At 40.1% G+C, this 25,974-nt stretch overlaps 3 protein-coding genes across 3 annotated transcripts in view; all 3 read right to left on the minus strand.

Moving 5' to 3' along the window:
* The window catches only part of LOC309703685 (stress-associated endoplasmic reticulum protein 1), a 157,608-nt gene that overhangs the window by 66,632 nt on the left and 65,002 nt on the right, over positions 1-25,974 (minus strand). The gene's annotated exons all lie outside the window — the stretch shown is intronic.
* Positions 6,863-8,476, minus strand: LOC309698915 (nuclear factor 7, brain-like; the record flags this gene model as incomplete). Its single annotated transcript, XM_082521668.1, has 2 exons — positions 8,139-8,476; positions 6,863-8,037 (listed from the first exon to the last, which is right to left on the minus strand). Exon 2 carries the CDS (start codon positions 8,018-8,020, stop codon positions 6,863-6,865), a length of 1,158 nt encoding a protein of 385 aa, XP_082377794.1. The 5' UTR covers positions 8,021-8,037; positions 8,139-8,476.
* On the minus strand, positions 10,670-18,430 carry LOC309703550 (uncharacterized protein). Its single transcript, XM_082528458.1, has 3 exons — positions 18,042-18,430; positions 16,108-16,350; positions 10,670-12,220 (listed from the first exon to the last, which is right to left on the minus strand). The coding sequence occupies exons 1-3, from the start codon at positions 18,211-18,213 to the stop codon at positions 11,196-11,198; spliced, it is 1,440 nt and encodes a 479-aa protein (XP_082384584.1). The 5' UTR covers positions 18,214-18,430; the 3' UTR covers positions 10,670-11,195.

Here is a 25,974-nt window from a genome sequence, read left to right on the forward strand (position 1 = left end):
ATGCTGTGAGGTTCAATTGTGGGGCCTTTTCCAGTTTTAAACCACTCAGGCCAAGGACACCTAGTTAGTAGACAGAGTGCACACTAGAAACTGTCTCTTCTTCTGACAGTAATTATTGAAGTTAACTCAGAAAGATCAATCAGAGAGAAAGAGACTAAATGAATATCATTAAAAGTAGCTGTACGTAACTGCTCCTGACCCTGAATCCTCCTTTAGTTACGCTGCAATAGGCGTCATGGGAATCCCCCAGCAGGCTGCTATAGATGATTTTCTCAGTATTTTTTAGGGTCTTTGCCTTATGAGCACGTCCTTCATTTCTTCTGTTGGGTTCCAACTTAATGTTTGAATTATTTAATTTCTTTAAACTCTTATATAATTTCTCTATATTTTGTATAAGAGGGGCCAGACTTGGACCTAGTTTTTCTTTTTTAAGTGTCCTGCAGGCTTGATGAAGGTGTTTCAAAGACATTCTTTGGACGTTGCTTTTTAAGTCCTGTCCTCGTACCTTATAGGGAAGTGTATTCCTACTTAAATTCCTACAATTTAGTTTTTCTTGTTTCTGCTGAAAACTTCAATTTGCTTCAAGGAGGAGAGTTCATGCTCTCTCAATTAGCTCAAGATTAGAAAAAGGCAAATGTTCTGATGTTGGAGTTTCATGAATGCAGCTCTGGGAGCAATCTAAATAAACTAAACAGTCATCTTCTCTCAGCTCATTCCACCAGGTAGAAACTACTTCTGCATATTTTTAGGTTGCACTATGTTGTACACTCCACATGATGTCACATTAACAACAGTTTTAGTAACAACACTCTGGACTGCATACTTAAAAAAAATGTGATTTTAATGATTTCAGTTCTTTCCTGTAAATTTTACTGGTTTATTCCCTATACACTTATTTGCTGGACATGTACCAGTTGATGGATTTGGAGTGTCCCTTTCACAGCGCAATATTTTTGAACCAGGGTGTTAAAATAAATCTCAAAGGTACCACTATGACTGTTAATTTATTTGGAGAGGAGAAAGCCTAAGAATTACCCACAGTTTTAAGCAGAGTACCAGAGAATCCTGCTTGTTGTGTTCATGTTCAGAAACACAAGTAAGTAATAATCATATATTGCAAGCATCACTTTCTGTCTGGCTTGTTTGGTTTGCATAACCTGTATTTTATTAGCTGCAAACCAACAAAACCAGTCAAAAGTTTGGACACATCTTCTTGTTTAATCTAAGGAGCTTGGAAAGAAAAGCGTCTGGACTTCTTTAAGTTGTTTGAAGAGGTTTCACCTCTCATCCGAGAAGCTTCTTCAGTTCTAGGGTCAAATGGTGGAGAGTCTCAGATTTAAAAGAGTTTCCCCCACAAACAGGGACAAAGGACCCCCTGATGATTCTCTACCTAATCACATGAGCCGAGGTGTGAAAATGTGTGTGTGTCACAATCAGCCAGAGTTTCGGGTGAGCTCATTGTGAAACCTGGCCTCACCCTATCATGTGATTTCCTGAGGTCAGATGGTCCAGGATGTGAGTGGGCGTTAAGGCGTTTTTTAGGACTTTACCACACAGTGTTTTCTGGTGTGTGATGCAGTGATATGCTGTTAACTCACTGATAGAGTTCTCCTGCATCTGAACTCGCATCCTGCCGACTAGTCCACTTTTTTCACCACACAACACTCAAACAGCCTCCATAAAGGAAGATTACCAGGTTGGCCCAGTTATGTTAGATATTAGGGCTGGGCCATATCATACCGTTCATAGTAATACCGGTATAATGTTAGGCAATGATAAAAAAAATGAAATATCGCGATAGAATATGGGTAACCTTCCTTTCCGAACAGATTTTAGGTGGCACAGGGCGCTCAAAAATCTGTCAAAAATGTTTTAGCATGACTTTGCTAAGCTACGCAACCGCACTGCTTGATGGATTGTTGGAGCATTACGGCTACCGTAGTCGGGAGCCTCGCGGAGTGATACGTACTGTGCTTCAACGTAATATTATTGCATTGTGTGTGTTTAACCTCACTTTAAGTTTTGTGCATATTATACATGGTTATGCTGAGTATGTCGGCCAATTTCCACTGGAAATGCCTTTTGGTTAAAATGTCAGCAAGGATTTTGCATTTGCACTGTTAAATTTTTATATAACTTTAATGCACATAAAAAACAGCTGCTTGTTTAAGTGAAAATACATTGATGGGTTTTTTTGCACTAATAAAGTTGTGGAGTTGTAAAGTATTTTGTCTAGTGTCAGTTATGTTGTCAGTTATATCGTTATCGCAAATTCTCAAATATATATCGTGATAAATATTTTTAAATATATTTTTTTGCCCTGGAGTGCTGCTCTACTATATATAAGCATACTTCAAATTACTGTGTATGAATGATAATCAAGAGACAAACTTTGAAGATGCAGAGCATGATGTCCCATCATCACACTGTAAACAAACATCCACCAGGCTTCTTTGTTGGCAGAGGTGATGATTCTCCTATCAGGGATCAGTAGAGTGTATTAACCTGTGGTATAAGCAGCAGTCACTGAAATATTACTGTTTCAGATAAGAAATCTAGCACATAAAAGCCAGGGTGGGAGGGATCTCTGCAAACTGACTTAACTCTGCAAGTGTGAAGCTCAACAAAAATCTGACTCTCCAGTCACAGACAAACAAAACCTCCAGCTGGGAGATAGAAAACGCTGTCTGGGTCCTGCTGGATGTTGCTGGTCAGAGTCCCACATTAGCAGAGTGCTTCTTGGTCCCACTGACCCATGTGGACAGCGACTGTGGAGAACTGTTCTGGAAAACAGAGAAGAGAATTAAAATGAAAAAAGCCAAACAGGATTTCCAGGTATTAATCTGGTACATCGCTTCACTGCAGTCTTATGTATTTTCCCCACACCTGAATAAAAAATATTATTATTTACATATTTCAGCTGATGCAGCCTGACTGAAACGCCGATTCTAAATGTTCAGCACACACACAGAGACACAGAGGTACCATTTAAAGTTTAGTGTTAACTTGAGTCACTGATCATTTGCAGTATTACAGAGTCTGGCAGTCTTTGCATGATGTCCACGTCACTGTAAGTTTCTAGCTGACTCTCAGGTGTGACAGGTGTGCCAGCAGGAAAGAGTAATAATAACCTGCATCCTGAGGTTTGTCATGCAGGATTAAAGGAGCCAGGCTTTGTTCACACAGCTGGGATTGTATTTTACACGGACCCTGGGTCAGTATAAGTATCATACAGTTTAAACGAACCACTGAAACTTGCACATATTTATTATAGATGCACTGAAGCTAATCGAGATATTTGCTGTCAATCTGTGGCTGCGATTAAACACTTTACTGGAAACTTTATTAACTAGTAACTTCATCAGTCATGACAGAAGCTAATATTTCTGTGCTAACATAAAGGATCTCAGATCAGCTGCTGCCATCTTGTGGCCACAGTTGGTTACTGTCTCTGAAAGTTGTCTCATGTTTCCTGTTGTCCTGCTAACAAAGGCTGGAGCTCATCATGCTGAGAGGGCAGCAGCATTTTGTGGCTCTTCACACATGTTCATTATATTCTGATGATCCTGGATGGAGACAAACTACAGATAAGTGTGTTCAGCCCAACTAGTTTATCTCATTACAGCAGTTTGATGTTTCCCTTTGAATCCCCCTGAAGATCCTGACAGTGAAGCACGTACATAATACTCCAGCCTTTCAACTCTGAGCTTATTTAGTTCTATTAATACACTGAAATCTCATTTGTGTCATGAAGAAAGTCTTTAATCAAACAGAATTCAAAGATCAGAAACATTTCATATATGGAGTTAAACATGAATCATTGTTTCAACAACATATTTATTGTTGTCATAAACAGACAAGAAGACAACAACAAACTGCTCCTCCCATTCAACACATGTCAGTCCATATCCCAGCAAACTAAATCATCTCCATTTACACATCAAATAGAAACATGAATCACTTGTAATGATTAGAAACTTGATAGAATTTCAAATCTAGTTTGGGGAGTCATTCAGTGAGAAACAGTGAAATGATTTTCCATGTGAAAAGGTGGACAGCAGAAACAGAAAGAAAGAGTGAAACTAAAAGAGAAACAAAGAGCTTTGGAACAACGAGGCAGCAGGAGGACAGCTGCAGTTTAACAGCTTCAACTCACTGACAGGAAACAACATTAGAAGTATCATCATTGTTCATTGAGAAAGGGATACAAAATCTTGAACATGTTATACAAAATGGAAAGTTTATTTCATTTCAAGAAGTTGTATCCAGATATGGAATCATCAACAAACACATTTCTTAAATATCAGCAACTGAAATGAGACATACCGGAAAATTTTAATCCCAATCAATTGAATCTAGAAATATCTATACCTAAAGATGTGTAAATATCTGTGCCCTCAAATGGCTATCAAAATATCAAAAGCTTTCATTTAAAATTGATTCATCAATTTCTGTCTCAACCGTAAAGTGGGAGCAAGATCTTTTCATTAATCCAGAGTAAAATGTCTGTATGTGCTCAATACCTTCAAAATGAGTGAAAGCCCAAACTTACAGGACAAAGGCTGTCCCAAATGGGTTTTACACACTCAAACATATGCACCCATTGCAAAGACAACTCTGCTGAGAACTATATGCAAGCTATATGGTCCTGCACGCCTTTCTAGATGTTCTGGCAGAGGATGTGTGAAGACTTCTCCACATGGTTTAGTTGCAGTATCCCAACCTCACCCAAAGTGTGCATCTTAGGTGACATCAGTAACTACACAACTAAATACATCACTTATACTCCTTACTTTGTTATGCATCACTAAGAAAACTGTTAAATAAAAAAAAAAGTTTGTGTATCAATCAATATTTACATTTATTTCTAGATCACATCAGTCTGTAGATAGTGTTTTCCTCCTCAAAAGATGAACTGCGTTTATTCGTTTCTCTCTGGTCCCCACTGATTCATCCTATTATTTAATAGGGGTGGTCTCATTTGCCTGGGTTCCTTAATAGTGAATTAAGGCATTCTCTGAAACTTAGAGGTCTGGCGGCTTCCTGGACCCTAAAGAGCTGTGGTTGTAGTTTTGGAGTGTCTGGGTTTCTGCCTCAGTTCGTGGTGGTGGGGGACTGGGGTGGGTGCTGCCTAGCGATCTTGGTGTGTGGGGCCTGGAGTGCTTGTGGTGGTGGGTCCTTGTCTCTAGTTGGGTGGCTGACCTCTTCTAGGTGCCTGCAGGCCCATTGTGTGGGATGGGATGGGGTGTCCATGTGAGGGAGTAACCAGTGCTGAGTGCAGCTTGTCCCAGACCCAGACTAGTGTGTCTTCTTCCTTTCTGGTGTTGTGACACAGTCACAGCCCCAAGATGTGGGACTCATCTACACACTATAGTCTACTCTCTGTGGTGGGAGGAGTTATTTCCTGGCTCGCCACTTCTGGGTAGGGATGGGTATCGTTTAAGTTTTATCCGATACCGGTGCCAAACCGGTACTTTTGAAACGGTGCCGGTGCTTAAAGAATGGAGAACACAAACTTTGTCCTAAAACCTCTCATGTTCAGCTGTTTTTTTGTAAAAAGAAACAATGTTAGCCTTTTCTGCAGCTATAGGGCATATATGGTATCACTCTTGGCTGGAAGCAGTGCTTAATCAATGGAAAAAACACAAACTTTGTCCAAAAACCTCTCATGTTCAGGTGTTTTTTTGTAAAAAGATAACAATGTTAGCCTTTTCTGCAGCTATGGGGCATATATGGTATCACTCTTGGCTGGAAGCAGTGCTTAAACAATGGAAAAAACACAAACTTTGTCCAAAAACCTCTCATGTTCAGCCGTTTTCCACTTTTTCTTTGGTCATTTTAGCCTTTTTGGCCAGGGTGAAGAGAGTATCTGCCATCAAACAAGAAGACAGCCGCATGTAACTACGACGGTGTTTGCTAGTTCACCTTACGTGCATTAATGTAATAACGTGGTTAGCGTACTCAACGTAAATTACACACGAACAACATTAAGCTAATCACGCAGAGAAGAACGGCTGCTGCTGCATCATCATCCATCATCATTTCTGCTACACTGGCAGGGCTAGGGGCCAGGACACTCCTCTTCGGGGTTTTGGGGGATGTTGCTAACTCCGGGTCTGATAACAGGCAACCCACCCGCAGCGGATGTGTGAGGTCTCGCAGCAAGCTATCAAATACGGCGCATTTCTCGGCTTTAAAAAAAAAAGCACTATACATCGCCAGGTTCGTCATCAGATTCAAGGTGTCACCTCCTTTGCACAGTATCACAGTATCACCTTAAAGCACTTGTTGCAGGCTGCTGAGTTTGCATCTTTTGCTGTGAAGTACAGCCAGACTTTTGACCGCTTCACCTTGGGCATTTTTACTTGTTGGTTCCAGGGCCGGTGGTTGGACATTGTGGTGTGGTAGTTCACCGGCTCCCTTGGTGGCCAGGGGTGGCTTTGAGCTCTTCCATGTCAGGAGGTAACTGTCTTGTGTACTGGGCAGTTCTTCAGCACATGGAGCACTGGGACCCTGGTCTCGGCTCTCACCTATAGTGGGATCTGCTGCTCATCGACTGGCCCTCTAGGGCTGTCACCCTTTGGCCATCTAGGGCCTCTTCCCTTTTTCCTTCTTGCCCTGCCGTAGACAGGATCATACTCTATACAACATATATTGTAATAACCAAAATAGCATGGATAGACGAAATAAACAGTTAAACCTTAAAAAAGGGGAGCCCATAGAGAATATACAGAGCTGATTTGGAAAAGCAAAATGTGTTTGGCACAACAGTGCATTCAGATCATAATTCTGATTGCAAAGGCTGCCAGACAGAACTGGATTTTTAAAAGGAAAAAAAGGAAAAACAGAAATATCATCATTCTCAACTCATCTGCTCCACTGACAGTGACACCTTCAACGTCAACACTTTCACTTCAACATCAGTGCTAATGTATGGGAACATCCTGTCAGTGAAAGTGTGTGTGAAGGTGTGTATGTGTGTGTTAGTATCAGGATCAGAGAACGACAGCTTTCCTCTGTTCCAGTCCAGATTCACTCTGATCCTTTGGATCATCTGTGCTGAGAGAGCAGTGGATCCTGCTAATGGAGACCATGCTGAGTATTTATCTTCCCCAAACCATATTATCCATAATCCAGAGAGTATGCTTTGTTTCCTCTGCACAGACTCTGCTAACACACCCAGTCCCCACGGTGTACTGTCTCCAACTTCAACATCCCAGCTGTGAGTCCCTGAGTTAAAGCCCTCAGAGCCCAGGACACAGCTGTAATAATCAAATCTCTCTGGATTATCAGGAAGCTGCTGCCTCTCTCCTCCTCGTCTCACACTGGTCAGATCTTCAGACAGGATGAGTTTTGGATGAGCAGTGTTTGGGTCCAGAATGAGAGGAGTGTAGGAGACCATGTCCTTCATGTTGTTCCAGATGTTGAAGGTCAGGTTGCCCAGGTGTTTGGCCTGGTCTATCAGAGCTCCTGAGGGCAGCTGTGGATCATCCAGCAGGGGGCAGCGCTGGACTCTTTCCACTGCAGCCTTGTAGTTGTGCAGGAATGAGACGTCTTCAGCTCTCAGCTCCTCCTCTGTGGCTCTGACTGTGTCTGAAAGAGCTGCTATCTCTCTGCTCAGAGCCTCCATCTTCTCCTTCATCATCCCACTCTTCTGCTCCTCTTCCTCCCTCAGTGCAGCCAGCCTGGCCTCCTCTTCCTCTGCTAGAAACTGGTGAAGCTTCTTAAACTGCTCCTTAATCTGCCTCTCTGTGTGTCGGGCCTGGACCTTAATGTGTTCTGCTGTTTGATCAAACTTCACTTGAACTCGTTTGCAAACATTTAACTTCTTCTTTAAGGGCTCCAGAGTTTCCTGAAGTTCCTTCTTGTGTTGTTGTGCAGCTTCATCAATGGGTCTGAATCTGTGATTGGTGTGTTTTTCTGAGTCTCTGCAGATGTGACACACTGGCACTCTGCTCTGCTCTCTGAAGACCTCCTGACAGACCGGACAGCAGAGATCCTCCTCTGATCTGGAAGCCATTGAGTCTGCGAGTGAAGCTGAAAACAGCAGACAGGAAGTACAGTCAGTCCTGGCTCCCCTCCCTCCTCTACCACCTTCACTGAAACTTCCTTTGAGTCGTGTTTTTGCTCAAACTCACATTCAGTGTGTGGAGCGTCAGCAGCTTGAAGCAGCAGTGTTGGAGTTTTCCACTTTTCTCTCCTGTAGCTGGACTCACTCAGAGGAAGCTGCTAGTTTGGACCAAATGTGAGTGTGATTCCAGTGTTGTTGTTACAGCCCTTACAACTCAGAGTGTGTTTTATTCCAAAGTTCAGACTGCCAGAAGCTACAAAAGTTATTGATTAACAGCGTTTATCTCATTTCACTTGCACAGGTCAGTGCATGAAATCAGCTGTTTGAGAACGTTTAGCATCAATGTGCTGCAGGAGCATGAAAACATGATGTTGCTTTTTTCTGCTTTGGTGGATAATTTACAGTATAGAGGCATGAACAAACTACATTATATAATTCATTGTATGAATAGCCTCTTTGGGCAGCTTTGATAGTGTTGTTTTTGTTGCAAAGTAAGCAAAGCATTTCATTGTGAATCACGTGCAATTAAAACAGAAGAATACCTCGATAAAAACTCGGTCATTCAGTTCAGAAAATTACAAAAAGGTTGGATCTGTTCATCTGGACGTAGCATTTTTAGTCAGAGAAATGTTTCGTCACTCATCCAAGTGACTTCTTCAGTATCAACTGACTGGAGGTTTCCCCAAATCTTATAAACAGTACATTTGCACAATAACTAAAACCCACCCACAGACTAACAATAGGCTGTAACCTCAGCTTTGTGATCATTAATATTCAAATTGTCACAGCCATCAATCAAAAACTATCGATCAGTGGTCTTTGATCAAGACTTTTGGGTTTTTACTTACCTGGGTGATTGAGCGTGCATTAAGAAAAGTTATGAAAATAATTTGTTAAATATGTTTTTTACAGTTAAAAAAAACCCTTTTCTACTCAGATGTTAGTTGTTGTAATAGTTTTATTACAACATTTTGCCACATTGCGTCTTTCATGACAAAACAGTGAGAGGTGTTATTGTTGTCTTCAAATATATTTGATAAAGGTCATCCAATTAATGCAAATTTCATGTTTTTAGCTGTTATAATCTGATGAGCAATATTTTATTTTATTTGTTTGTTCTTTAATTTTTCAATTTTTCCCCTAAGAGAGTTCCAGCTTTATGTGGTCAGTTGTGTGCCTCAGTGACCCTAAGAGCTAGACGAGCAGAAGCTTAGCTTTCAGGTGTCAATTACATGACAAAAACAGTTATCCAGAGAGTTATTTCAGAGATAAAACCTTTAAATCAATCAAATTTGACTGGAGCACAATTTGGGGGGGGGGGGGGGGGGGGGGGGGGGGTTGAATAGAGTTTGTGCGAACCTCTGATCAGTTTTCTGAATCAAAGGTTTGGGGACTGGACAAAGGATGTTCAAACACTCAAACATACGAACTCACTGCACAGTGCACACACTGTGCTGTGAACTGTAGGGATGCCATCTGGTTCTGCAGACCTGTTCAGAGATTCTGGCTGAGGACATGTGAGTCCAGTAACGGGGACAGATTCATCATATGCAGAACTGAATCATTCATTAATGTTACGACTTCTTTAAGCAGCCTTGGGACTTAAAAGACACATTGATGATTTGGAGGAAGTAATTATTGAAGTTAACTCATAAAGATCAATCAGAGAGAAAGAGTCTAAATAAATATCAGTAGTATTAAAAGTAGCTGTACATAACTGCTCCTGACCCTGAATCCTCCTTTAGTTATGCCTCAATAGGCGCAGGCTGGTGGGGGATTCCCATGATGCACTGAGCGCTATTCGCCCACTATGTGGTTATGAATCTCTATGCATTTAATCATTAGTTATTATTCATCTCTGGCTGTCTTCTACGGAGTGTGTTTATCCTGATATGATCGAGGATGGCCGCCTCACCCCAGGCCTGGTTCTGCTCGATGTTTCTTCCTGTTAAAAGGGAGTTTTTCCTTCCCACTGTTGCAAAAGCTTTTCTTCATAACAGCTCATCTGATTATTAAAGTCTTTCTCCGTTTTATTTTAGGGTCTTTGCCTTATAATGTAAAGTGCTACGAGGGGACTGTTGTTGTGAGGCTTCAATAGTCTCAACGTTATGATTCTGTCAGAATGAGATTCCTGAACAAATGTAACAATTATAAATAAATAATGTTGCAAGCCTGTAAATGAATGTCAACACTGCTCCCCCTGCTGAATACATAAGACATTACCACTGTTTTTTCTCAGCGTCATCATTAGTCATGCTTGCATCTTCCTTGTCATAGACATGGATATCATTACGGTGGCCCATCAGCCGGTAATCGGTGAGGACCCCTTCAGTGTTTTTGCTGTATCTGTACAAGTTGATTAATTTATATTTCTTGCTGAAATAAATCAACTAAGCACAAAAAGTACTTTGTCTCACTGCAAATAATGCTGAAACTTGGTTTTGTGGAATAACAGGTTGAAGTTGCTAGATCTGTCTAACTGCTATAACAGATTCTGCTAGTCAGGAGCCGATCAGGCACCTGATTTTCAGCACCTGGTCTTCTGGAAGCTAAAAATTATGACACAATAGCAGAATAAGCTGTTTGTCGTGGATGCAATCTACATTCTCAACTCTGCTGCTCAACCCATGAATAAAATTTTCCTTATAAATGTGCTTCCATTTAAAGAGAAATAAATAGACTTTGCAATGGTATAGGATTTATTGTCAAAAAGCATTGTTACAACACACAAATAAACAACCAAACACAAATTGAATGACTTTTCTGGTGCATGTTCTCTAAATGTAAAAATGTACTTTTCTATAGAAAAGGAGCACACTGAACTTTAACCATCATTAAATGTAACATCAGGGTTTCTCTGATACAACTATAAGAATAATGTAATGAACTTTATAAAGAATGCTGAGAGTTTTTACTACTCTGGACAGAAAATGCTAATTTGAATATCGGTCATCTTTTCACTCGGGTGTTGCAGTGATTTGACTCCTGGTCAGTGTGAGCTCTACACACTGCTATGACTCTGTCCCACCTTTTCTAAATATAACACTTTTAGGCAACATAAATTATCACGTGTCTCATTAACAAAATCTTTTCCCACAGATTCTGCAGCCTTCACATAACCGTGTCACCTGTGTGTATTCATGTGAACTTTCAATCCTGATTGGTAAGGGAATCTTTTCCCACAAGTGCTGCAGCTATATGGCTTCTCACCTGTGTGACGCCTCATGTGACGATTCATGTGTATCCATTGACTAAATTGTTTCCCACAGGTGCTACAAGGATAAGGTTTCTCACCTGTGTGAACTCTGACATGTTTCTTCAGGTAGGTTGCACAGTTAAAGGTTTTACCACAGGTGCTACAAGAATATGGCTTCTCACCTGTGTGAACTCTTGTGTGAGTGGTCAATTGTGAGTTGGAAGTGAATGCTTTCCCACAGGTGCTACACAAAAATGCCTTCTCACCTGTGTGAACTCTTACGTGAGCATTTAGCAGGGATCTAAGGACAAACGTTTTATCACAGGTGCTACAAGAATATGGCTTCTCACCTGTGTGACGTCTCATATGTATATTCAGTTGGGATTTAAACAGAAACGCCTTTCCACAGGTGCTACATGAATACGGTTTCTCACCTGTGTGACGTCTCACGTGTGCAGTCAGGCGTGATTTAAACTGAAAACTTTTCCCACAGATGTCACATTGTTCAGTCTTTTTTCTTGCCCCACTTTGACCCTGACTCTCTGACAGAGCAGGATTTTCCACTTTATTACTGTCACTTTTCTTTTTGCGACGTCTGATTGTCTTCACCTCTGCATTTTCAGATGACCCCGAGTCCACATGCTGACTTTCTTCCTGATCTTGGCTCTCTGCTTCAGCAGAGCTGTGAGAGATTTGCTCACTGTTTGGTTCTGCTTCACTGTGGTCACTTTCCTCATAAGCAGGAGTCACCATGAAGGTATCAGCCTCCTGCCTCACTCCCAGCTGCTCTCCCTTCTGACTGCTGCAGAGATCCTCCTGTTCCTCATTAATCTGTGGAGGGTCTGGGTCCTCCTGGTCCACACTGGAGCTCCTCTCCTCGTTATAGTTTTCCTGGTTTGTGAGAGGTTCCTCCTTCTCCACCTCGTCCTCACAGACATTTAGTCGTTGAAGGTCTGAAGAGACAAATGAAAACATTTTTTTTATATACACTCAACAAAAATATAAACGCAACACCTTTGTTACTGCTCCCATTCCCCATGGGATGGACGTAGAGACCTAAAATTCATCCCAGATACACAATATAACCATCCCTCCCAAACAGTGGTCACAAATCAGTCCAAATGTGTGGTAGTGGGCACATCTGCTATATTGAGATAATCCATCCCATCTCACAGGTGTGCCACATCAGGATGCTGATCTGACATCATGAGTAGTGCACAGGTGTACCTCAGACTGCCCACAACAAAAGGCCACCCTGGAATGTGCAGTTTTGTCTCACAGCAAAATGCCACAGATGCCACAAGCAATGAGGGAGCGTGCAATTGGCATGCTGACAACAGGAATGTCAACCAGGTCTTGACCTGACTCCAGCTCGTCGCCGTAACAGACTTGTGTGGGCAAATGCTCACATTCGATGGCGTCTGGCACGTTGGAGAGGTGTGCGCTTCACGGATGAATCATGGTTCACATTGTTCAGGGCAGATGGCAGCTGAGAATGTCCCAGTTCTTGCATGGCCAGCATACTCACCGGACATGTCACCCATTGAGCATGTTCGGGATGTGCTTGACCGGCGTATACGACAGCGTGTACCAGTTCCCACGAATATCCAACAACCTCGCACAGCCATTGAAGTGGAGTGGACCAACATTCCACAGGCCACAATTGACAATCTGATAGACTCCATGCGACGATGTGTTGCACTGCATGAGGCAAATGGTGGTCACACCAGATACTGACCGGTTCTGGGTCCCCAGACCCCCAATAGCGCAAAAAACTGCACATTCCATTCTTGGATCTTGTGTGTCTCTCTCTCTGTGCATGTGTGTTTCCATATGTGTCCATATTTGTGATTGTGTGGCTGTTATATGGTTTTTTTTGCCGATTTTTTTTCATTTAACAAGTATATTTGAGGGACCCTCAGCATGTTCAGCATTTTTTCAGCTGTCCATTTTGCTTTTCCAATTTTTCTGTTTAACTTATTACTATTGCGCTAAATCATAGCATTTCTGCTGTTTTATAAGATTTGTGCTAAATATAGTATTTCTGATTAATTATAGTTTTTCTACCAAATCATAGTACAGTAATTTTGCTTTTTATAGGATTTTTATAGGATATTTATATTGCTTAATATAGTATTTCTGCTTTTTATAGGATTTGTGCTTAATACAGTATTTCTGCTAAATGTAGTATTTATGCTTAATCATAGTATTTCTATATATTTCTGCCAGGTCCCCAGGCAGCCAATCCTCTGTGAGGACTGAGACATTCAAATTTACAAATCAGGGTCTGCACGGCTTCCCAGCCAATCATATATGTGGGCTGAGGCATTCAAATTTGCATATTGGGGCCTTTGTGGCTTCTAAGCCAACAAGTCATCGATGTCATATATCTCTAAAAATTCATATTTTAATGATAAATTGTCAACACTTGACGATTCCCCCATATCTTCTGAACAAAACGGCGTAAAAATGACCGTTCTGGCCAATACAGTTAGGAAATTGTGGTCATTTGTTTGAGGGGAGTCCTCACTATGAGAAATAGACTGCAAAAATTAGGGTTGAACGATATATCGCATTTGCGATAATATCGCGACATGATCAAGTGCAATTTTCTAACCGCAAAGGCTGCGATTATACTGCGATTATATTATACAATTCATGGGCTGCATCCTCCTGAGGCCGCATTTGTAGACCGATTACGTCACAGCGACGCGCCGAAGGCTGTCCAAATTACTACCATATCCCAGAATTCATAGCGCGGCCCAGCCAAACTCCAGTTTCCAGCAATGGCGGCCGCTACTAAGTTTTAAAATTACTCATACTAATCTTTCTGGGTCACAAAATAAACTTTTAACATATTTTCAGGCGAGAAAGTAGTTGTGTAAACATCAAATATCTGCTCGGTTTATCAAGATATCCCATATTTGCAAAAGTGCTTCGACGTTTTCAGAGGCGTCTGCTACCCACCAGCTCGACAGCTAGCCGGGAGCTCGAGGATTACTGATGCGGCCGAGAACGGCACAACTCCCGGCACATCATTTTCAGATCACCGCGGAGTTTCGCTGCTCGGGTTAAACGTGATATATAAGTCACTTAGACAACCTAAAAATGTTATTGTTGGGCTTTTTTCAGTGTTTTGTTTGTTCGTGAGTAAATCGGTTTGGCTGAGATTAAAGTTATTAGATTAGATAAAATAAAACTTTATTAATCCCCCGGGTGGGTTCCTCCTTGGTTTTCACACAGCTGACTAAACGTCAAACAGAAAACTTATTAAACAGAAGTATGAGACAGTCGAGAATTTACGCCAGTGTCTGGTTATATTTTAGATAGCAAGAAGCAGACGGCCGAGTTTATTAAACTCCACCGAGACAGCGGTGACGCTAATCAGAACTAGACCGTCCAATTTCACGCCTTTAAACTTTAAAGGCGTGTTTGTGTGTGTGTTTATACAATTGCTATTATGTTTGCACTTTATGTGTAATGTTACTGACTGCAGAGATCAGTAAGATGTGTGTATTTTTTATTTATTAGTTTTATTTATTTAATATTATTTTTTAATTGAATGACTGTATATTTCTGCAATCTGCACATTGTACTGACTTTCATTTTAATGTTTACACCAGGGTTCCTTGTCAGCACTTTATGCTCAGATGTTTGTAAGCTAAAAATAAACTATTGTGTATGTTCAAATATACTGTTGTGATTGAAGAAGTTAAATAAAAATGTCAGTCATCAATTCATGCATCACCTCATGTCATCATAACAGAGGTCTGTCTTCCAGGAAAGAACAGTTTAAAATTAATGTAATATAGTATTGGCCATACTATATGATGTATTGCTTGTCTTTGTTTAATAATACAGAAGACAAAGACCTTAAAAAAATAATCGCATATCGCATCGCAATCGCAATATTGGGGCAAAAAAAATCGCAATTAGATTATTTTCCATAATCGTTCAGCCCTAGCAAAAATCCTGTCTCTGTGCTGCGTGTGTGCACCTGTTTTGGCAGGAAAAAGTACACAGCCTCTGTGGATTCAAATTTAGCAGCTCCCAGGCTCTTTTTTTTTTTTCACAGGTGAACAAAAATTAGTTTTGAGGGAACTTAACCATGTTCTGTTTTTTTTCATCTTGTCATTTTACTTTTCCAGTATTTTCACTTAAGTTATTGCTATTCTGCTCAATCATAGTATTTGTTCTAAATCATTGTTATTATGCTATATTGTAGTATTTCTGCTAAATCATAGTATTTCTACTATATTATATTTTTCTTTCTAAATATAGCATTTCTGCTATATAATTGTATTTCTGCTATGTTATAATATTTGTGCTAAACCAGAGTATTTGTGCTGAAACATAGTATTGATTTAAAATTACAATATTCATAGTTCATCACAGTGTCTCTGGTAAATCACAGCATTTCTGCTCTGTTGTACTATTTTTGTAAATCATAGTGTTTCTGTAATGTTTAAGTATTTTTGGCTAAATACATTCTTTCTGTTATCTTATACTATTTCTCCTAAATTCTTGTATTTTTTAGAAGTTATCATGTTTCTGGTAAGTTACAATATTTCTGCTAAGTTCTGCTATGCTATTGTATTTCTGCCAAGTATTATGTTTCCTCTAAGATATTGCAGTTCTGCTAAGTTATTCCATTTTAGCAAAGTTCCTTTGCTTCTGCAAAGTTTTAACAATTTCTGCAAGTTTTCAGCTTTTTCCGCTAGTTTTTGCATACAGCTTCAGCTTTAAAGCATCCACACTGCATTTTCGCAGGAAATGCAAATTTTTCTAGTTAAAGTTCTGACCTTTATTTCTTCCTGTGAATCATCCCAGTTTTACAAACCTATTCTGTGCAGCTTTATCTCGGGTTTCCAGATGGTCGCCAGCAGTTTGAGCCAATCATCATCAGTTCTGACACCGTCAGCCTCCTGCTTCACTCCCAGCTGCTGCAGTTCCTCCTCCTGTCTCTCTTTCATCTGTGGAGGCTCTGGATCCTCCTGGTCCACACTGGAGATCATCTCCTGGTTAAAGACCTGCTGTTCTGTCAGAGGCTCCTCTTTCCCACAAACATGAAGCTGTTGGAATTCTGAAGAGAGAAATAGAGAAAAAGATGATGAAAAAACTCCTTAATAAAAACAAACAACAGGCCACATTCACTCATTTTTGCTTTCTAACTAATAGGGCTGCCACCAGTAGACTAGTCACGATTATGTCGACTATCAAAATCGTCTGACTAATTTAATAGGTCGTTAATGGGTCGTTTCAAGCTTTGCAAGATCCTGAAAGATGAAGGAATGAGAAGATTTAAGAGTGTAATAATGGACTGAAATAGAAGATGCAGCAATGCATCAACGAGGATGCCAGCCACCCAGTAAACACCAAAAGAAGACGCAGTCTCTGAAATCAGGAAGGGGGGTAAAGACTTTAACAACACTGTAGACTGAATTTATCAATTTTGTTTCACAGGCATTTTACCCTGTTGTACCATCAAAAATATAAATTACAATATGGTAATAATGAAATCATTAAAAATTATTTGGTGTTTTAGTCTCTTTAATTATTCTTAATCTGATTCCACAAAAGCATAAAGAAAAAAATTGACTGAAAGTCTAAACTCTCTGGAACAGCTGCTTCAAATTCTTCTTTTTATGTGTGACAGGTGAGACCTGACCTTTGTCGGTAGTTTTCCCCTTTGAGGCAACGGAACATGTCCCACTTGAGTTTCTGTAGTTTGGCAGAGGCTTAAAGTCATTTTTACTCTTGTAGAAGGAAACACTGTTTTATTCCTACAGAGAAATGTGTAGTGGACTCCGCCACCACTTGCCGATACTTATTAGGGTGTGACCCTAACTTGTGAATAGGGATATTCCTGCTGTGGTCAACTGTTCAGTGTAAGTGATGTCCTGTTTTCATTTACAGATTGCCAAGATGCTGCAGCTTTGCCTGGATGGATTTTTGGCTGCAGGCCGAAGTCCCGAAACACCAGTGTTTGTTTTAATTTGTTTTAGACTGGTTTAACTCGACAGCAAAGAGCTGAAGATTATTGAGACAGCTGTGGCTGTCGATGTTGTTTTGTTTATTTGTTTGTTGTTTTTCTTCATTATATCAGTAGGCTCCAATGTGTGTACTGATTGTAGTTGAGAGTGGTTTACTTTTATTTTTTTAATATATCGTTGCAGACAGCGAAGGCGCTGCACGGAAACTCATCTTTTTCTTGCCACTTTTGCATGCACCGTGGTGGTGAGCTTGGGTGGAGACAACAATGATGAATTTCCTTTTTATAGTGTTTTGCCCAGTTAGGGGAACTGACTATATACTTACAGCTGCATATACGCTGCAGCTCCATCCTATTGAAATAGATACCTCCCTCAGGTCACATATTTTATTTATGTTTACCAAAATATGAGGAAATCAGGGGCAGCTCAAGACTTAAAAACCTGAACTACACGCTGGCCTTAAACTCGCTGCTTTATCAGCATCAAGGCGTTTATTTCTTTTCAGGGTTTTACTCCTGCTAAACAATAATCTCACAGATGAACTCAAACTGCACTGATTGTTTCAGTACGACTGTGAAAAACAACCAAACACACCTGACTGCAGTCTTTAGCTGATGCCCAGTGTCTGATATTTTACACAAATTAGAGTCCGAAATTAAATTAATCACCAAGGTAACAGCTTTCTGCTCCCAGCTAACATCAGAGAAATCCCGGAGACGCTGACGAGCTTTCATGTCTTCATCAACAGAGAGGAACCTGAGCTCAGCACACGTGTCCGTACCTGAGCCGTGTGAGTGTGTGTCGGGTCTCCGGCTGATATCCAGCAGTCTGCGCTGACGCTGGATCTCCTCCTCATACTGGACGATGGTTTTCTGAACCTCGCAGAAGATTTGTTGGCAAACAGCAGCCAGCCTCTCCTGTATGAACTCTCTCAGAGACTCAGCTGAACACATGGCTGCTTCAGCTGCTGCGGGTCGATAGAAGCGACAGCGACGCTGTGTTATTGGTGTTTGATCGACAGGAACAGGAGCGATACTTGAGCTCGGTCTGCTTCATAGGACGGCAGCCACGTCTGCGCACGCGCAACTCTTCTCCCGCCGTCGCTACTCTGCTGAGGTTTGCTGTAAGCGGTCACGTGGGGCGCTCATATCCTACGGATCTCCGCATGGGACATTAAAGCAAAAGGCGTGTTTTGTGGGATTCCGCAAAGTTTTTAAATTTATTCCAGTTTCGTTATGTTATTTCACAGCGAACAGAACCGGTTCTTTTCTAAACCTAAAACCTGGATAGTTGTTTGTCTTTATGTTTTAAACCACCGGTGTCGAACTCTAGGCCTCGAGGGCCGGTGTCCTGCAGGTTTTAGATGTGTCCTTGATACAACACCGCTGATTTAAAGGTAAATAACCGCCTCAACATGTCTTGAAGTTCTCCAGAAGCCTGGTAATGAACTAATCATTTGATTCAGGTGTGTTGACCAAGGGTGTTATCTAAAACCTGCAGGACACTGGCCCCTGAGGCCTGGAGTTCGACACCCCGTGTTAAACCAGTGACGGGATGGCGCCCTTTCCAGCGTGTACCATGCATCTCGCCCCATCGTAGCTGGGATACACTCCAGCCACACCTTCTTTGCTTTGTGTTCATACCTAACAGAGAAAGATCACGTGTCCTCATTAGGAGAGGGATTTGTTGGTGTGTAGGGCTGTAGCCTCAGGTTTTTATTATGAGACAGCGTGTTTCAGATCATTTTACAGAGTAACATCAAAGTAACTTAACAAGTAGTACAAGTTAGCTAATTACACCCAGGTCTTTCTCCTGGGTGTAAATAAGTAAATCATGTCTGAGCAGGGACGCTGAGATTGGAACTTTTACTACCATTGGTGAAAAGTGATCTATTAAACAAAACTCTACTATAAAGCATAAGCGCAACACTAAAAAATAAAAATACAAGTGAATGAATTGCACATTTCGAGTATTAAGTCTATTGCACTGTTGACTATTTACAAAAGTATTGCACAAAAGGTATTGCACAGTGGGGTGAAGAGGCACTACAGCTTAGTTGTTCCCCCCTCCTTTGTCCTCCTGTTTCCCCTCCCTCTCCCCTCCAGAGAGGAGTTAAACAGTTTGATGGCGTGTGGGACAAAGGAGTTTTTAAGTCTGTTAGTTCTTGTCTTGGGGAGAAGCAACCTGTCACTGAACAGACTCTTCTGGCTGTTAATGGCCGTGTGCAGAGGATGCCTGGCATTGTCCATAATGTCCATCAGGTCTTTAGATGATGAAAAACATGAAGCATAGTTTGAACTTGTGTCAAGTTTGTGTTGGTGACTGAACTGCTGACCTGCTGTGAAACCTGCTGCTGGATCTCTGTGCTGTGTATGTCTGCCTCTGACTGAAGCTTCATTTTCACCACTGTTTGCTTTGTCACTGCTAAAAATGAACCACATATAAAACACAAACATTAGTGTTTTACATGATGACAGGATCTTACAGTGTTTGCATTCTGGACCTCACCTGTGAAACAGAAAACATAGTTACTGCTTGTACAAAAGTCATCATCCCAGTTCCCTGACATTAAATTAAATGCTCCACAGTATTGGTTTGAAAGATAGTTATCAGGCACAGAAGACCTCCAGTTAGTGAATGTGGAGGTTGTGTTGTCAGACCAGGAGGCCCAGGGATCCCTGTAGAGGCCAATCCACACATACTGAACCCCTGATCCATTCAAAGTGAGCGTGATGTTGGATTTCTCCTCTTTGCTTCTTATACTGGTCAGGTCTGTGTGGTATGTCCTGCAGTACGACTGAGCCGCTGACCAGGAGCGGCTCTCCATCACTAAGATGTAACTTGTACTGCTGGCTGTAAAAGATTAAAAGAAACAAAGAATAAAAAAAAAAAAAACATGTTATGAATATCATGAAATTTTAGGGTAACTATGGCAACAAATCTTTTTTTCTACCATTGTAACAGAGGAAAGGGTAAGAATCTCCACAGGGTCTATCATCCATCTGTGTTTGTCCCTGAAGAGCCACACAGTATTCCTTTGCATTTACACAGTTTGGTTGGCCGTTAGCCCAGATCAAAAATTCATGTGTACTGCCAACATAAAAAAGTTTTCCCTCCATGGACCACTTCCAGCTGTAAGGATCATCATAGAGCCCTATCCAAGACAAGGCATTAATCCTTGGCGACATTGAGAGAAGCAGTTGGTTGATGTTGCTGTTGTAGATGGTGACCAAGTCAGTGAAGTGTTCTCTGCAGTAACTCTGAGCTTCAGTCCAGGTCTTCAGCTGGTTCACAAAGTGGTATTCTCTGGAGTGGGGAGGAAGAGTGGAAAGTCCTCCTGAGAAAAATAAAAAGCTTTTATTGTGGAAACTGAGCTGTTAGACAAACCACTGAAAAAGACTGAAAAATAAAAAACATTCAAATAGTTATACTACATGAAGGTTTACCAGAAGCAGGAAGTTGCCACGTATAAATAATTTGTTATGATATTTACTATAATAGTACTTAGTATTGCAACATTAGAACGTAACTTAAAAGGAATGCCTACAAAAGAGTCACTTTATCTCTTAACTAACTATGAAATCTATGTAAACTATATCACTTTTTTCCTTATTTTTCAACATTTGCTTGATTGACATTTACTTGAAACAAAACCATAAACAGTCACATGTTTGTCAGTCCTTGTGTGTACCTGAGACACACAAAAACTTGTGTGTCTTAGGTACCGTAGTGAAAGCAGCTGAGTTAGCTTTCCAGTGTATTTGCTTATTAAGTGTTAGCTACTAGTTCCGTTTAGAATTGGTTTTCTGGCATGTCAATAAAATGACTTGGAAAATATAGAAATCTAAAGAATATTAGTATATTTACTGTGATACTGATAATACTGGTAATGGTCAACAATTTATGACCGTTGTTCCTAGGCTTTAAGTTAGATTTTGCTCCCACCCACTCACTTTTCAAAAAGTAAACAACTGCAAATGAGCGACCCTCCACATGTGACAGGAAATTACCTTACTAGATGGATTTTTATAAGACAGAATGCATTTAAATAATTAAAAAGCTAAATAAATGTCAGTTGACTCTTGCTGTTGGTGCAGACCTTTTTGAATGCTTGAGTAAATTCATCATTTTGTAATAAATTGTTTTTAAAATGTTTATGCAATTTTTTAAAAGAGAAAAACCCAACAAAAACTATTTGTTTTTGAATGTGATAAAAGACAAGGACATTTTACTTTTACTCCATTGACTTTTCTCGGAAAGACAAAAGTCTTTTATGTTTGTGGTCAAATTGACCCCACAAATCTAAACCTTCCAAAAACCTTCATTTTTAGGTACCTGCTACCTAAAAATGATATTTTTAGGTAGCAGGTACTTAATATGCAAATGAAGGGAGGCAAGCACTGGAGTAATATGTTGGTGTCTCTTCACATGAGTCAAAAGGCGGGCTGCAGTGTTTTATACAAGTTGGCACTGTGTCAGACTGGACTGAGAGACACCAATGTATAGCGAATTACAGTAATCCAGATGAGACAGGACAAACGCATGGATTGCTTGTTCCAAGTTTTTAAAGGATAAAAATGATCTCACCTTGGATAGGAGCCTTAACTTATAAAAGGACCACTGAACAACTGAGTGAATTTGTTTCTCAAATGTAAGTTTGTCATCTAAGAAAACCCCCAGTTGTTTTACGTGTGTTTTAACAGCAGATATTAAATTACATAAGTCCAAATCTGGGCCACTAAAGTTACAGCTTGGTCCAAAAATAATTACGTCAGTTTTATCCTCACTGAAGGTAAGAAAATTTGAAGCCATCCAGGTTTTGACTCCGTCAAGACATTTGAATAGCGATTCTGTGGGAGTGGAGGTTTTTAAAATTTGATCATAACTTGCTCCTGCTGAGAAAGTAGAAAAATCTCGAATAAAATCTTTGTTATATTTTGGGGGTCTCTTTATTATTCCAATGAGTGTTGGGCTTGGGTTCCCCAATTCAAAAACTAAGATTTCAAAGCTTAAGTAGAAGTTTGTTGAAAGTTGTTTATATGTTAGCTTCTTCCTGAGGACAGCCGCAACTCCACACCCCGTTTTCCCGTCCTCAGCAAAGTTAAATAATTGGAAGGTAAGAGTTCATAAAACAATTGAGCTCTCAGCCAAGTTTCCGTTAGGAGCGTAAGGTCCAAATAAATAAAAAAGTCCTTTAAAATAAAGGTTTTGTTAGCTAACAAACGAACATTAGCAAGGCTAATCCTTAGTGAAGTCGAGGGGTTAGTAGTGGAAATAGGCGCCCAGCAAGGCTTCTCCAAGTTCTGGATGTTTACTCCTCTCCAATGATGTCGAGAGGTGATGAAGCCGCAGGCATGGGTTTTTCAGTAATCCCAGCGACAGGAACCAGACAGGGGTAGGTCATGGTCGGAGAGGTCCAGTGTTTGATATAGACAGATCTGGCCACATCACAGTATTAATCATTCCCGGGACATAAGAAGGCAGCCTTCAGGCTCACCAGTCGACCGCTTGGTCTTCCCCGGCGTCAGCAAGCCTCGTTGATTGGGGTAGCTTCGAGGCAAAGCAGAGGCAGGCTGGGACAGGAAAACCGGGCAGAAACAGTGGAGGGAGAAATCTCTGCTTTCCATGATTGCATTAAGGTTCACTTGTTAAACAGGGGAATCTTAAATCCAAAAGCGTTTGGCGGTCATAGACATACAGAGAGTTAGCATCTTTTAGGACAAATAAAACAAAAAATATCACTCGAAGGGACAGAGTCAGACGGCTTGAACACTACCACCATCTTGAAAAAATTAATTAAAACAATTTAATTTAGCAGCACTGTTCTTTCACAAGTTTACATAACTTAATTTATTTAATTCCATTACCAATGTATATACCTCCATTCTCTGAAACATATCAGCCAGTTCTTTCCCTTTACAGTCATAGTCCCTATATTTAAAATCCTTACTCTCACACACCATACTGCCTTTACCTCTCTCTATTTACACACCTTCCCTTGTTCTCCTCCTTTGTGTAAGACCAGCAGTTTGTAATGGAACCATCAACAGCACTGGTGTTGGTACCATTCCTTATGTAACTCTCACCGTTTTATCTGGGTTGGGACCGACACTAGGAAAACACTGACTTGTTGTAAGTAACAGCAATAATAAGAACAAGGCAGAAAATAATTGAAGAAAAAAAAACTTATTTATTCCCAAAGTTGGGGAATTATGTTGTATCAGCAGCCAAAAAATTAAAAATAGAATGAATAGCTTTCATATAAATAGCTTCATTAAGTCATTCTATAAATCATTTTTTTTAAATAAAAAGAAAGATAATTTAAAAGTAATGCAGGTGTTGTGGTAGGAGTAGATAAAGATTTTCTAACTGTGCTTTTGGTTGATGTGTTAAAAAAAACTGTACATGTAATCTGATTACCCAAATGACATCAGTCAGTCTCTGTGAGTTTATAAGTTTCAGTTCAAATGTTTGCAATATTAATATTACTGACCTGAGAGCAGCAGGATGAGCAATAAACAGGTTTCTTCCATTCTTTGCTTCTGTATAACAAATATAGTGATCATGATCAATATTGTACCATAATTATTATCAAAGATTTTTATTTAAGGTTTCTTATCTCCAGTCTAAGTTGCTTAGTATATAGTTTATATACATATAGAAAAAAAAATATATCCAATTATTTTTAAAAGGTTTTCAAATCCATTGTGTCTTTAAAAAATGTTTTAAATAATCATTAATAGGTTTTAGAATAATGTTTAGAATATAAACATATACAAGAATTTACATTTAGCATTAATGATGCATATCTTACCTGACAGCTTATCTTCTCCTCTGTTGACTGAAGCTGACTTTTAAGAAGGTCTTTGTTTGTTCTTTTCATATATTTTACTGTCAAATGAGGAAACCAGAAGGGAGTGACCTTTCTGAAGAAACACACTTTTATCTAAACTATTATTGTATGTTCTGGGCTTTGATCAAATGCAAAACCAGTTTACTGATTATAACTTTTCCTTCTCTAATTGGAGATCTAGCAAAAAAAAAATTGCTGAATATGGTAATGTTCCAATTTAAAGCTTCACACAGAATACTGTACATGTAAATGTTTGATATCTTCAAGCTGCCCTATCTGTAATTTTCAGAAAGTTAACAAGTGGACATGTAGGTATGTATGTATGTAGGTATCTATAAAACCTTTGAGGCAACAGGTTTTCTGAGTCTATACAGTCATTAAGTGTTTTTGCAGTGGCACCAAAGTGTTACACTTTTATTTAACATGTTTCTATGATACATTGACCACCAAGCACTGTATAATGCTAATGTTTCAAAGACTGTTATTTACAAAAAAACAACTACATGTAGTTCTGGAAGTGGTGTCACTCCCAAAACTAAATATAATGGTATTTTTGGTCATGTGACCATACCTATGCGTCTTTAAAACCAGGTATTCTGTAAATGACATGCCTTGATGCTTAAAGAAACATAAGCAAGGTTACGCAAAGATGATTCTGTTTACCAACATGCAAATCATTACGAAAATCAGGCTGTTAAATGGGAGAAAAAAGCAAATAAGCTCAGACGTGGATCTCGGAACAGACATAGTTGTTAGGAGGAACAAGTGGGGAGGAATGGAGTCTGGCTCCATGATTCAGGGCACTGTACAGTTTGTTAATGAACCTCAGGGATGGGAATACTTAAGCATCTAAATCCTAACCTGTTGCTGGCTTTAGACAGGAATCGTGCAACTGTTTTTAAACATCTGTAAAACCTGAAAAAGTTCCAGTTGTTCCTGAAAGCAGCAACACTGTGCTTTTCAGTGAGATTAGGGTCATTTCTCCACACAGAAAGACACTGGCCTGATGGTAGAATTGAACTCAGGACCTTCTTGCTGTGAGTAAACAGTGCTAACCACCAAGCCAACTGAAAATTTTTTTTAAACCCACCCCTATTTATTAGTTCTGGAATATCTAGAATTAGGACCATCTTTATTCCATGGGCTAAAACAAGAACAAACAGTGGTAGTGGCGCCATGTAGTCATCACTACATGGTAGTGGGTAGCTGTTCATTTGCTTAACCTTTTGTGAAGACCTAATAAAGAAAATGTGACAGCTCGTTGGAGAAGGCTTTGTAAAATTCAGAAATTAGACCGTCACTACCTGTTGACTTATTACTTATTAACAGATCAATAATCTCCTCCAGTGAGATGTTTTCAATGTAAAGAACTTGTCCAAATTAAAAGTCTTGTCATTGATGAGCATTTTTCAAGTGTATCACTTCTGGGGTTGATGAGTTTGGGCAGTGTTTTAACAGCATCAGTGGTCATATGGGCGCTGTCAGAAAGTACAGTAGATATGGTGGGCTTGTGATTAGTGGAGATAGCGAGGCAGTGGGTGACTTCATGACAGACAGGTGCTTTCTGCCAGAAAGCAGCAGGTGTAAGCACCCCTCCTGATAACCCTCAATGTCTACATGTATTTAAAATTGAGAGGCGGGCAGCGATGCCAGAGGTGAGGTTGAATACACAGACTGTCCTCTGTACACCATTTAGCGTGCCCACAAGGCCCCTTATGTATGTGTTATGAAAGCAGTGTTGGGAAGGTTACTTTTAAAATGTATTCCACTACTGATTACAGAATACATGCCCCAAAATGTATTCTGTAACGTATTCCATTACGTTACTCAATGAGAGTAACATATTCTGAATACTTTGGAT

Source organism: Aulonocara stuartgranti, assembly GCF_965226115.1.
Source record: "Aulonocara stuartgranti genome assembly, chromosome: 3".
Taxonomy (NCBI): Eukaryota; Metazoa; Chordata; class Actinopteri; order Cichliformes; family Cichlidae; genus Aulonocara; species Aulonocara stuartgranti.